Source organism: Myotis lucifugus, unplaced genomic scaffold (assembly GCF_000147115.1).
Source record: "Myotis lucifugus unplaced genomic scaffold, Myoluc2.0 scaffold_2, whole genome shotgun sequence".
Taxonomy (NCBI): Eukaryota; Metazoa; Chordata; class Mammalia; order Chiroptera; family Vespertilionidae; genus Myotis; species Myotis lucifugus.
The window spans coordinates 13,903,091-13,915,502 of NW_005871050.1; the positions used below are offsets into that span (position 1 = coordinate 13,903,091).

General features: G+C 43.6%; 1 protein-coding gene across 1 annotated transcript; it reads right to left on the bottom strand.

The window, feature by feature from the left end:
* Positions 1 to 11,875: 11,875 nt before the first annotated feature.
* Positions 11,876 to 12,180, bottom strand: LOC102437440 (60S ribosomal protein L38). The gene has a single exon (XM_006082140.3). The coding sequence runs from the start codon at positions 12,116 to 12,118 to the stop codon at positions 11,906 to 11,908; it is 213 nt and encodes a 70-aa protein (XP_006082202.1). The 5' UTR covers positions 12,119 to 12,180; the 3' UTR covers positions 11,876 to 11,905.
* Between the last annotated feature and the right edge of the window lie 232 nt (positions 12,181 to 12,412).

Genomic DNA, 12,412 nt, shown 5'->3' on the forward strand with positions numbered 1-12,412 from the left:
CCTAGAAATTGATTCAGTTCCCTTTGCCACACCTTGCTAAGGAAGAGAAGGAATTAGTGCTAGTGTACAAGTTTGGCCTTTATATTAATTGCAATATGCTTTACTTTTTATTATTTTATTTATAGAGTGTATGTCTCATTTTCTCAATTAATTTTGGGGGTTTTCTTTAGAAACTTTTGAGCAAAGATCTCTTTCTATGTTAAGGAAAGAGCTCTTAACTAGTGGTTGGGCCTGAATAAGAATTGCAGCCAGGTTTCTGTCCAGAGAGAGCTGACTAAGTCAACAGTTCTACTTCAGGATGGTATCTGAACAAGGCTTATTCCTGTTTGGGTATGCCACATGTTAGAACACATTAGGAAAAACTAAGACTAACATTCACAAAGTCAATAACCCACAGGAAGCCTGTGGACTACTTAGAAACTACCATATTAAAAGCCTGAGAAAATGTATGCCAAGGATAAAAAATACTAGACACTTGGGAAATAAAATATGCAGCTTAGTTAACTGTCAAAGTCAAAGAGGATATTGTAAGGGGGAAAGTATGTCTTTCAAAAAATGGAAATATAGTTTCTAATAAGGAGAACAGGGAAATCTGAAAAACACAGTAGTGCAAATACAAAGTAGAAATTACATAGACTAAGAAAGAATGAGTTCTTTGCTGAGGATGCTAAAGCTCCTCTCTGAAATATATCCAGGAGAAAGCCAGCTAGAGAATCAGGGATTACAAGGATTAAAAAAGGATTTGACTGTGGCAGGAGCCTGGGAGGTGGGGGTTTCAGATTGCTGGTAGTTTAAATGAGAAGGCTTTGGCAAAGCTTTGGGTGAGGCCCTAGAGAGGTGACTGAGTAAGAAACATTTCACCTTTTCCTCTCTCTCAGTTTCTTCTTTCCTCCTTCTATGTCATTCTGTCTCTGGCCTGTTCCTGAATTGGCATTGCTTTGTTCCTCTGCCAGGAATGTCCTTTTCCTGTTTCTCCTTGACCTGAACTTGGTCATTTCCAAATTGTGGTGCCTAGGCCTATTGCAGAACACTTCGAACTGGGCTTACTCAGTAGGCACACAAGTTCTCACCTAAAATCACTACCAAGAAATTTCTTCAGCCAAGTAGTTCCGATCAGGAGTAGGTGAGGGGCAAATAGTTACATGGAAGTCCTTTGTTCCTTCCTCTGGTGTTTGGTGGACAACCTGCTCACCCTTGGCCTAGTAGGGTTTAGCTAGGGGAGCCTGACACCTGGTGGTCGCCTTTGGGAAGTACAGAAGAGTTCATACCAGCCCCTTACCATTTATTTAGCAATTCGCTTTATATTCATGACAACCCTGTGAGATATCATTATTTCAATCTGATTATAGATGGTTTATGTTAAAAATATATAAGCTTATTTAATCAATGGGGTACGGGTTTTTTGGGGTCTTTTCTTAGTTCTTGGGACAGTACCTGATGCATAGTAGGTTCTCAGGAAATATTTGTTGAAATAGTATTTTTTACTTATCAACATTGTGAAACTTTAAATCAGAGGGAAGTCTCTTTGTAATAGAGCTAATGTGAATATAGTGCCACCAGCCAGATAAACCTAGATTCAATCTGTTGCAACTCTTGCTTGCATATCCATTCCCAGAAATCTCTCCATCTTAGGTACTTGGAGACCAAATCTGCTGCTAAGAAAAATTCAAGTCTATTGAAAGTGTACTCAACTATAATCATCCTGGAATCTCCACTATGGATACCACAAGGCTGAGTTTCTGTTCAAATGCAGCCATTTTACATTGAGAAACCACTAGGAACTCACAAGGTTCAGTCAACAGAAGCTATTCAAATGCTGCCTTATTAGACTCCCCAATCTGGACATTAGGTGCCCAAGATCAATGTTTATTAATAGGAACACTGAAATTGCTCAGTATGATGGACAGTTTGTTAGAGAGGGAGACTGTGAGTCCAGCGGCAATATATTCAGAGAACGAGTGAAAGAGAGAGAGAAAGAGAGCGAGAGATTGTTAGATGATTACAATGAAGAAGAGAAGATGTGTGTTGAAGCACGGAACTTGATTGGAATGTCTGTAAGGAGGATTCTCCGAAAGGTTGGGGGCCTCTGAGGGTACCTTGCTGAAGGCAGCAGCCCCTACCTTGACTTCTCCAAACAAGTCTGATCCCCCGGGGTGTTTTGCTAGAATCTCTATGTTTAGTTTTTAAAGACCCGACCTTGTAGAAGCCTATAGTTTCTCGAGGATACTTACCCTGCTGATTGTATCTAGAGCTTAATTTGAGTTCAAGCTGTTGTTACAATAAAAAGCCAACAAGGCAGGCAATCAGGGCTATTTGCTACTAAACCTAGTCCCTTAGCCTTCTCTTTCACAGAAACGTGTATCAGAGTAATCTGTTCATCTGTCACTCACTCAGGGTCTGCCGGTCAGCCCCGGCAAAGATGGATGATATAAACCTCAAAGACACAGTGTTGAAGAAGTTGTGGCTTGGAAATAGTGACAAGATAGTAGGAGAATACTAATCTTATCTCTAGGTCCTATGATATGTAGAGAATAAATGAATAAGCAGCCTTCACTGGAGGGAGATGCAGGGAAGCTGTGTATTGAGGGGAGAACTGTATTTCATTTAAAGCCAGAAAGTGGGAGGGTTTCCATGGAAGAGAGTATGTCTATCGTTGAATTAGAATTCCCTAGGGCCAATTGGTAATCTGGGAGGGAGAGGTGCAGTGGGAATTTGGTGGGTGAAGAAGCACAGAGCAGTGTGGAGATGAAAGAAGAGAGAGGATTAGTTATTGGAGGGGCTTCATCTTGGAATGTGATATGATGTAAAGAAGGGTTATATTAGCTTTCCTCAAACCTAAGTGAGGCATTGAGCTGGCAAACCATTTGCTAGCCAGGGGGCCATCTGTTATGACTCATTATGGAGGCCTGAGAGCCTGACTTAGTAGTGAATCTAGACAGTCTGATTTAGAGAGTTTCTTTAATAGCATGTGGTAGGAAAAGGGAGTAGAGAAATTGGGTCAGGGCAGGAGACTAGCAAAGGGAGAAGTGAATTGGGGAATTTAGGATAGTAGAAGGCATATTGTTTAAGTGTTTGATAATGGGATGAAGCAAAAAGAGAGTGTTTTGTAAGATAGCAGATGACTACAAAAAAGAAGAAAGGAAATGGAATAAAATACTATATATCTGACTTCCCTCTGTCAAACATGGTGCCCAGAACCCAAATATGTAATTGCTAGAAATTAATTTCTAAATAAGAACACAATAAGTCTCTAAAATATGAAATGGATTTATTTATTAAAAATGGATTAAAAGTATACTATCAAAATTAATAAGGTGAAAAAACAGAGCAAAGGGCAATGGAAACTAAGGAGAAAATGAACAAATGAGACTACATCAAATAAAAAGCTTCTGCACAGTGAAAGAGACCATCAACAAAACAACAAGAAAGCCCACTGCATGGGAGAACATATTTGCCAATGCTATTTCAGATAAGGGTTTAATCTCTAAAATTACAGGGAACTCATACAACTTAACAAAAAGGAAGATAATCCAATAAAAAAAATGGGCAAAGGACCTAAATAGACACTTTTCAAAAGAGGACATACAGAAGGCTGAGAGACATATGAAAACATGCTCAAAGTCACTAATCATCTGAGAGATGCAAATCAAAACAACAAAGAGGTACCATCTCACACCTGTCAGAATGGCTATCATCAACAAATCAACAAACGACAAGTGCTGGTGAGGATGTAGAGAAAAGGGAACCCTCATGCACTGCTGGTGAGAATGCAGACTGGTGCAGCCACTATGGAAGACAGTATGGAGTTTCCTCAAACAACTAAAAATGGAACTCCCATTTGACCCAGTGATCCCACTTCTAGGACTATATCCCAAGAAACCAGAAACAACAATCAGAAAGGATATATGCATCCCTATGTTCATAGCAGCACAATTTACAATAGCTAAGATTTGGAAACAGCCTAAGTGCCCATGAGCAGATGAGTGGTTTAAAAAACTGTGGTACATCTACACAATGGAATACTGTGCTGCTATAAAAAAGAAGGAACTTTTACCATTTGCAACAGCATGGATGGAACTGGAGAGCATTATGCTAAGCCAGTTGGAGATAGATAAATATCACATGATCTCACTCATATGTGGGATATAATGATCAGCATAAAGTGATGAACAAAAATAGATCTAGAGACAAGGTAGCACTGAACCAACAGTCCAACCTCAGAGAGAAGGCAGGGGAGGAAGGGATTAGAGATCAACCAAAGGACTTGTATGCATGCATATTAGCATAAACAATGGACACAGACACTGGGGTTGTGGGGGCTTCCCCTTGGGGGTGGTAGTGGTGGTGGTGGGGTCAATGGGGGGGGGGAGGGGAAGGAGACTTATGTAATACTTTAAACAATAAAAAACAAAAAACAAACAAACAAACAAAAAACAGAGCAAGTAGTATTGATGAAAGACATCTCCCCAGGAATTTTTAAAGTTCTTTCTCTCAAAGAGTAAGAGATGTTTCTGCGTTTTAATCAGTTGGAAATTTTAAAATTCACTTTTTATGCTATACAAAATGTGGTCCTATTTTAAATAGGTACTGTTTGGCTAACATGCACTGGTAATATTTTAGCAGCCACAGTTGCTTGATAGATGAAGATATTTGATGAAATCCAGTTGGCTAAATTATACTCACTTGTCCACAGAGGAACTTACTAGAGAAATAAAAAGAAATCCTTGGCATTTAAACAAGGTCTATACAAAAAGAAAGGAAATAGAAACAAGGAGAATTAGTTTCCTATAGCTGCCATAACAAATTACTTCAAACTAGGTGGCTTAAAACAACAGATATTTATTCTCTGACAGTTCTGGAGACTGAAGTCTAAAATCAAGGTGTTGGCAGGGCCATGCTCCCTCTGAAGGCTCTAGGGAAGAATCCTTCCTTGCCTCTTCTTAACTTCTGGTGGTCGTCACCAATCTTTGGCATTCTTTGACTTGTAGACCCATTGCTCCGATCCCTTTCTGTCTTCTCATGGCATTTTCTTCTTCATATGTCTCTATGTGTCTGTGTCCAAATTTCTCTCTTATAAATACACCAGGCACATTGGATTTGGGGCCCACTCTAATCCAGTATGATCTCATCTAAATTTGATTACATCTGCAAAGATCTTATTTCCCAAATAAGGTCACATTAAGGTTTCAGATGGACCTGAATTTTAGGGGACACTGTTCAGTACACAGGGGAAATGAACTGTCCTGAGAACTAGTATGACCAGAACAATAAGTATACTATAGATTTCTGAAGCTACCAATGGGGATGGCAGAGAAATGACTGGTAGAGAAGCTAAAGAGGAAGGGCAAAAAGATAATGATAGTGGTGAAAGGAAAGGTCCTCACTACTCTGTTATCCAGATTTCTTAGTATCTGAGCAGAATGAATGTTTAGGAGGATTCCCTGGCCCTCAAGTTGAAGCTATTGATGTGACTGATGTGGGAAGAGTAAAGTATTGTGTGTGGAAACCATAGTTGCTTCAGAGTGGGCTAACTTTATGGAGGAGTGGGTTAATACTATTCTGGCAGAAATCTAGGGTGTGGAAATGGGCAGCTTGGTTGTACTGCTGATGGAATGTGTAGCACTTACCCAGACATAGACCCATATTCTGCCACCACTTAGCATATTAGAGTATGGTCCCTTCCCAGAACTGGGCCTATAGCTACACCCCTGCTTATAAAACCACAAGGCCCAACCTCACCCAAACTCAGACCAAGGCTGATAAAATAACATCACTTAACTCTTAGGACCAATCTTGCCCTACATTTCACTGCTAGTCAATACATCGCCAAGACAGGTCATGTAGTATCACTAGCACTACTTAGCAAGCCTAAGCAAAAGCTTGTGCATTGGCTTCAGTTTGTGCATATTTCACCTCTCAACGCACTTAGGGAAGTCGTACCTCAGGAGAGCCTAAATCCATTCCAACCTTCAATACACCTTGTCAGAGTGCTGCTCAGATCACTGCTCACTGCTGAGACCCACATATTCCTCAGCAAATCAAGGGACAGCTCTTACCTGAGAATTTGGCCTCCATCCACATATCTTTAAAGTTTTCCAAGAAATGGCCCTCCATCAGGCTAAAACTCATACTCATACCAATGTGCAGCATACCGGTGAACAGGTTCAAACCCAGATAAAAGCAAGATTCATTCTATATACCTACTGGCTTTAGCACATCATGGGAAGATTAGCACAAAGGCCAGGACCTATCTGAACTTCTTCTAGATCTCAGTATTCTACAGAACTTATCAAAAAGAGACCAAGGAACACATATCCCATCATTCAGTAAATTATCAGGAACTTCACTCCCAGAACAATAATCCAGAACCATTCCAATACTCATCACACTTGGAGACCTTCCCTAACAAGACTAAAGTCTACATTGCAGTTCACTTCTCAGCAAACCAAGAGAAAAAGCCCTGTACGAAAAAGGGGTAAAATATACTACACCAGAAAGTCTTTGTTGACCAGTTCTCATAATTATATTCACACTGATCCCATCAGGAAATAACCCTCACTTTAATAAGATCCTACATCTATATCATTGTAAATATCAAAACCAAAATCTGGCCCTGGCTAGTGTGGCACAGTTGGTTGAACATTGTCCCATGCACCAAGTGGTCACTGGTTAGATGCCCAGTCAGGACACACACCTGGGTTGTGGGTTCAGTCCTCAGTAGGGAGCATGCAGGAGGCAGCCAATTGATGTTTCTCTCTTCTCTCTCTCTCTCTCTCTCTCTCTCTCTCTCTCTCTCTCCAAAATCATTAAAAACATATTTTAAAAAAATCTGAACTAGCCCATACCACCACTTAGCATAGTGGAAGGTCTCATGGCCCCAAATAGGGCCCATATGTAGACCAGAGAAGGAACGTGTCCCTGTTAAGAATTGAGTCCTGACACATAGCTGTACCTCCCCCACAGCAGGAGAGACCCCATTTCAGATGGGCGCATATAGACATACCAAACCACATGGCTCACTATTAGACAGTACCAACTTAGAACAGAGCCTTTACCCATACCACTCATCCACACGCCAGAACAGAAGGCAGACCCTTCCTAGAGTACACGTTGTGGTCCCACCAGAACTGGGTACACCAGGACAAAGCCCCAATAAAGACAAACACTTAAATCTATACCATCACTCAGCCCATATAGAGACACCCCCGCCCCTCAGCTAACACAGTGTCAAGGGCACATCCTCTCATCTCCTCAGCACTATTGGTGCCTAATCTTTCTCAGACAAAGGTCAATATTCACTCTATAACCATGCAACTTAAGAGGCACTATCTGCCCAGAGAAAGGCCATTTCTTCCTTTCCAGATCAGCACTTCACACATGAGGAGATAGTCCAGACCAAATTGGGGCCTACTCCACCATTTGATGACCACCTCCTCACTTCCGATTCACTCCTTTACCCTAATTAAATATATATATATATATATATTGATTTCAGAGAGGAAGGGAGAGGAAGAGAGGGATAGAAACATCAGTGATGAGATAATCACTGACTGGTTGCCTTGGCTGCCTCCTGCACGCCCCCCACTGGGGATGGAGGCTGCAACCTGGGCATGTTCCCTGACTGGAATTGAACCTGGGACCCTTCGGTCCGCAGGCTGGTGCTCTATCCACTGAGCAAAACCAGCTAGGACACTTTTACCCTTATAAGCTGGTATTGTTATTACACCTGTGCAACCTCTCCTGAGATCACCAGTTACAACATCCAAAGGTTGCTTTTCTAGTCCTCTCCTACTAGACCAGGTTGGGGGATCTGACACTGGGTCCCAACATTCTCTGTGAAGCTCTCTCCTCCCTCAGGCCCCTGGATTCTGTTCCTGCCTCTACCTACTTTCCCCCTCACCACTCTGCCATCCCATGTCCCTGTGGATTCTGTTTTCTGGGCCCTAGCAGACCTCCACCAAGATCCCCTTCTTTGCACAACTGACCTGTGAATCTCCTCTCAAGTGCCCCTCCTCAACAAGCCCTGGCTAATCCCACCCTTGGACTTGCCTCTAGCACAGTGTGACCCTGTGTTCCCGGGCACACCTCAACCCCTCTAGACCTTAGGTCCCCACAGACAGGAAAGCCCTGTTGCTTGCCTCTGGGTCCCCACGACAGGGTTCAATAAAGCTGGCACCTCTCATGCTGGAGGGCTGTGTTTCTGAAAGCCTGGAGCCCTGAGACCTGCACCTGGGATTCCTGAACTCCCAGGAACAGGTGGGAGAGGAGACCCCAGCCTGGCCTGCCTATTGCTGCTGGAAAAGCAGCTGAGAAGGAGGGAGGGGCTGTTGAATCAGGCTCGCTCCCAGCAAATGGCAGCAAGGGCCACCTATAATGACCCTGTAAGGCTTCAGTAATTGTGTGTAGAATCTGCTGGGAAGTGTTGGTGCAGACTTAGTCATCATGAGAGGCATGAAGGGCCCTTGAATTCCCAATGTTAGTAAAGATAATCTGGCAGGCAGAAGAGAGGGAGGTGGCATCAGCGGCTTGTAGGGAGAAGTGCCCGGCTGCCACAGAATGAGTAGTAGCCCTACAGTTTCAGGTCAAGTGCAGGGCTCCGATGACTTCTGGGCACTGAGAGGGGCCAGGCCCTTCCCTGCACTCAGAGCTGGAGCACTCTCCTCAGTAGTGGGTGATACACATTCCATCACAGGAGTAAGGAGGGTGGGCCTTCAGGGTGACCAACTTTCCCAGCTTTCCTGGTCCTGGGGGATTTCTCAAGAACTGATACTTTCAGTTCTCAAACCAGGACAGAGTCCTGGACAGTTGGTCACTGTTGGTGGCATTGCAGGGAGTGTCAGTCTCAAGCAGGGCACTCTTCCCTTCTGCTGTTTAGTGGAAAGTAAGGGGGCCTTGGTGTGAGTCACAGCCCCATCAGGATGTACCCAGTGGGACAACGGGTCTGCATCCAGTCTGTGAGGGAGAGCTACCGAGGGGTGGCATGGGTTGGGCTCTCTTCTTGAGAGTTTATCCTAAAGGAGTTGGGTCTCAGCTATGGTTTGGGGTCACTGTGCTTGGTAGATGTATGCTATGAAGGTTAATAGTAGGATATGCAATTAGGCTGAAATTGTTATTGGTGGAAGTAGGGTGTCCACTGGTGGAAGTGGGGCATCCCTTTCCCCACTGATTGCTGGGGGTTGGGTCCTTGCAATATCTCTAGAAAAAGAATTTTCTGAGACTTTCACAGGAGGATGAGTGGTTTATATTTGTGTGGATTTATATCTCTGGATTTTAAAAGTCCCATTTTTCTTAATCTAGTCCTAGAACAGGGGTAGCTGGGGATTCAGCAGAGCTAGAAGCAAAGCCAATGTCCAAAGTTTCCCTTCCATGGAGGAGCTGGGTCCGGTTTAGCATCAGGCTAGTTGTAGTCCATTGTGTGTAGGGTCCACATGGCCCATGGCAAATGCAAGGGAGCGTGAGAGCCCAGCTAGTCAGGAGCTCAAACCAAGAAGCAAAAGAGCAAGAGAGAGAGCTCTTTTCTAGGAGCTTAAGTATCTCAGATTTTGTGCTCTTTCAGTGGCCATGCTTACTGTGGCCAATGACCTGTTCCCAGGTGTGACTGAAAGACAAGCAATTTCCCTATGTCACCCAGACTTTAGTGGGCATGTGTCTATTCTTCCTCTGTCTAGTTCCTTCCCCCAGCGGGCGACATACTGGTGGCCTTGCAGCTTCCTGGCAAAGCTGCACAAATGGCATACCTATAAAATTTAGGCTTTCCTTTGCTCCTTTCCTTTTAATTAATAACCAGGTTTATTATAACAGTATCAAAATTACCCTGAACTGTTTTGTCAAAATTCTTTTAAAAATTGATGAAAGAGAGAGAGAGAGAGAGAGAGAGAGAGAGAGAAACATTGATTCGTTGTTCTACCCATTTATGGGTTCATTGGTTGATTCCTATATGTGCCTTAACCTGAATGATGCTCAACTGAGCCACTGGGCCAGGCCCTGCCAAAGTTCTTAACTAGTGCTGGTCCTTAGTCAGAGCATGAAACATATTGATTACTAATGTGGATTTATGATCATGGGTCCCAGGAATTTCAGGGTAGTTTGTATCACAATATTAACATTGTTTTGTTGTCTTAGCTGGTTTGGATGAGTGGATAGAGCGCCAGCCTGGGGACTGAAGGGTCCTGGGTTTGATTCCAGTCAAGGGCACATGCCTGGGTTGTGGGCTCGATATTGGTGGGGGGCGTGGAGGAGGCAGCCAATCAATGAGTCCCTCTCATCATTGATGTTTCTATATTTCTCCCTTTCTCTCTGAAATAAATAAAAAAATTTTAAAAAATTGCTTTATTTATTTTTATTGAGAATAAATTCACATAACATAAAATTTGCCATTTTAAAGTGTACAATTCAATGTTGTTGTGTTTTTTTTTGTATATTTACAAGGTTGTACAACCAGTGCCATTATCTAATTACAGAATGCTTTTATTACCCTAAAAAGAAACTTTATGGCTCCCAATTTTCCTCTCCCTCCATCCCCTGATCTATTCTCGGTCTCTATAAATTTTCCTATTTTGGAGGTTTTGTATAAATAGAACCATACAATATTGTGCCCTTTGTGACTGGCGTCTTTCACTTAGCAAAATGCTTTCAAGATTCATCCATGGTGTGGCATGTATCAGTACTTTATTTCTGTGTATGGTGGAATAATATTCCACTTATGGATTTACCACATTTATTTATCCATTCATCAGTTATGGACATTTTGGTTGTTCGCCCCTTTTGGCTATTATGAATAATGCTGCTTATGAACATTCATGTACAAATTTTTGTATGAACATATGTTATCAATTTTCTTGGATATATATACCTAGGAGTGAGATTGCTGGGTCATATGGCAACTGTATCCTATCTAATAAAAGAGTAATATGCAAATTAACCGTCACTCCACAACAAAGCTGGTGGCGCCCATAGTGGCTGGGCAGGACACTGGTTGTGTCACCCCTGTAACATGAGCCCAGCAGGCAAGGGGGGCCGCAGGCAGCACCCAGCAGGGCCTGCTGGGTGGTGGCAGTGACCGGGGAGCAGGCAATTGGGGCCCGCAGTAAGCACCCAACAGGGCCTGTTGGGCGGTGGCAGCAGCAACCCACAGGCAGCACCCAGCAGGGCCTTCTGGGTGGTCGCCACGACGACCCACGAGCAGGCAAGGGGTGGAGCAGGCAGGCCCCACAGAGAGCAGAGAACCACGGGGAGTGGGCCCAAGCCGTCAGTAGCACATCTCCGGAGGGCACCACGGGGAGTGGGCCCAAGCCGTCAGTAGCACATCTCCTGAGGGCTCCCAAATTGGAGAGGGTGCAGATTGGTCTGAGGGACCTCCCCACCCGCCCTCCCACTGCCGTGCATGATTTTCGTGCACCGGGCCTCTAGTATTTAAAGATTTTTTTTTAACATTTAAGGAACCATATTATTTTTTCCTTTTTAAAATATTTTTTATTGATTTCAGAGAGGAAGGGAGAGAGAGAGAGAGAGAGAGAGAGAGAGAGAGAGAGAGAAACATCAATGATGAGAGAGAATCATTGATTGGCTGCCTCCTGCATGCCCTCTAATGGGGGGGTGGGGGGATCGAGCCCACAACCTGAGCATGTGCCCTTGGTAGGAATTGAACCTGGGACCCTTTATTCCACAGGCTGACACTCTATCAACTGAGCCAAACTGGCTGCGGTGGTTCTCAACCTTCCTAATGCCTCGACCCTTTAATACAGTTCCTCATGTTGTGATGACCCCCAACCATAAAATTATTTTTGTTGCTACTTCATAACTGTAATTTTGCTACTGTTATGGATCATAATGTAACTATCTGATATGCAGGATGTATTTTCATCGTTCGCAGCCCAACGTTTTAATACAGATCAGCATGTCGGGTTCACTTCAGCTCCTTCACCGCCAAACCCGGGGGCAGGGACTGCTTCAGCTTCTCGGCCTTCTCTTTGTCCGTGATGACCAAGGTATACAGGTATCTGCTGCACCGGACTTTGAACTTCACATTATCCTTATTTTTCTTGATCTTGACAGATTTGGCGTCCTTCCGCCGGGCTGTGAGCAGGAAGTCCTTGATCTCCTCAATCTTGCGAGGCATGGCTGCGAGGCACGGAGCGTGCGGCCGGCGCAACAAGCAGCCAGAGGCGAAGAGGGCGAAAAAGCCGTAATGTAACTATCTGATATGCAGGATGTATTTTCATCGTTCGCAACCCACATGTTGAGAACCGCTGGGCTAGGGTGTATATTTAAATTTTTTAAAGGAATTGCCAAACTGTTTACAAAGTGACTGCACTATCTTACATTCCCACCACTGTGCCTGAGGGTTCTAATTTCTCCAGATTCTTGCCAATAGCTATTTTCTTTTTAATATTTCTTTATTGATTTCAGAGAG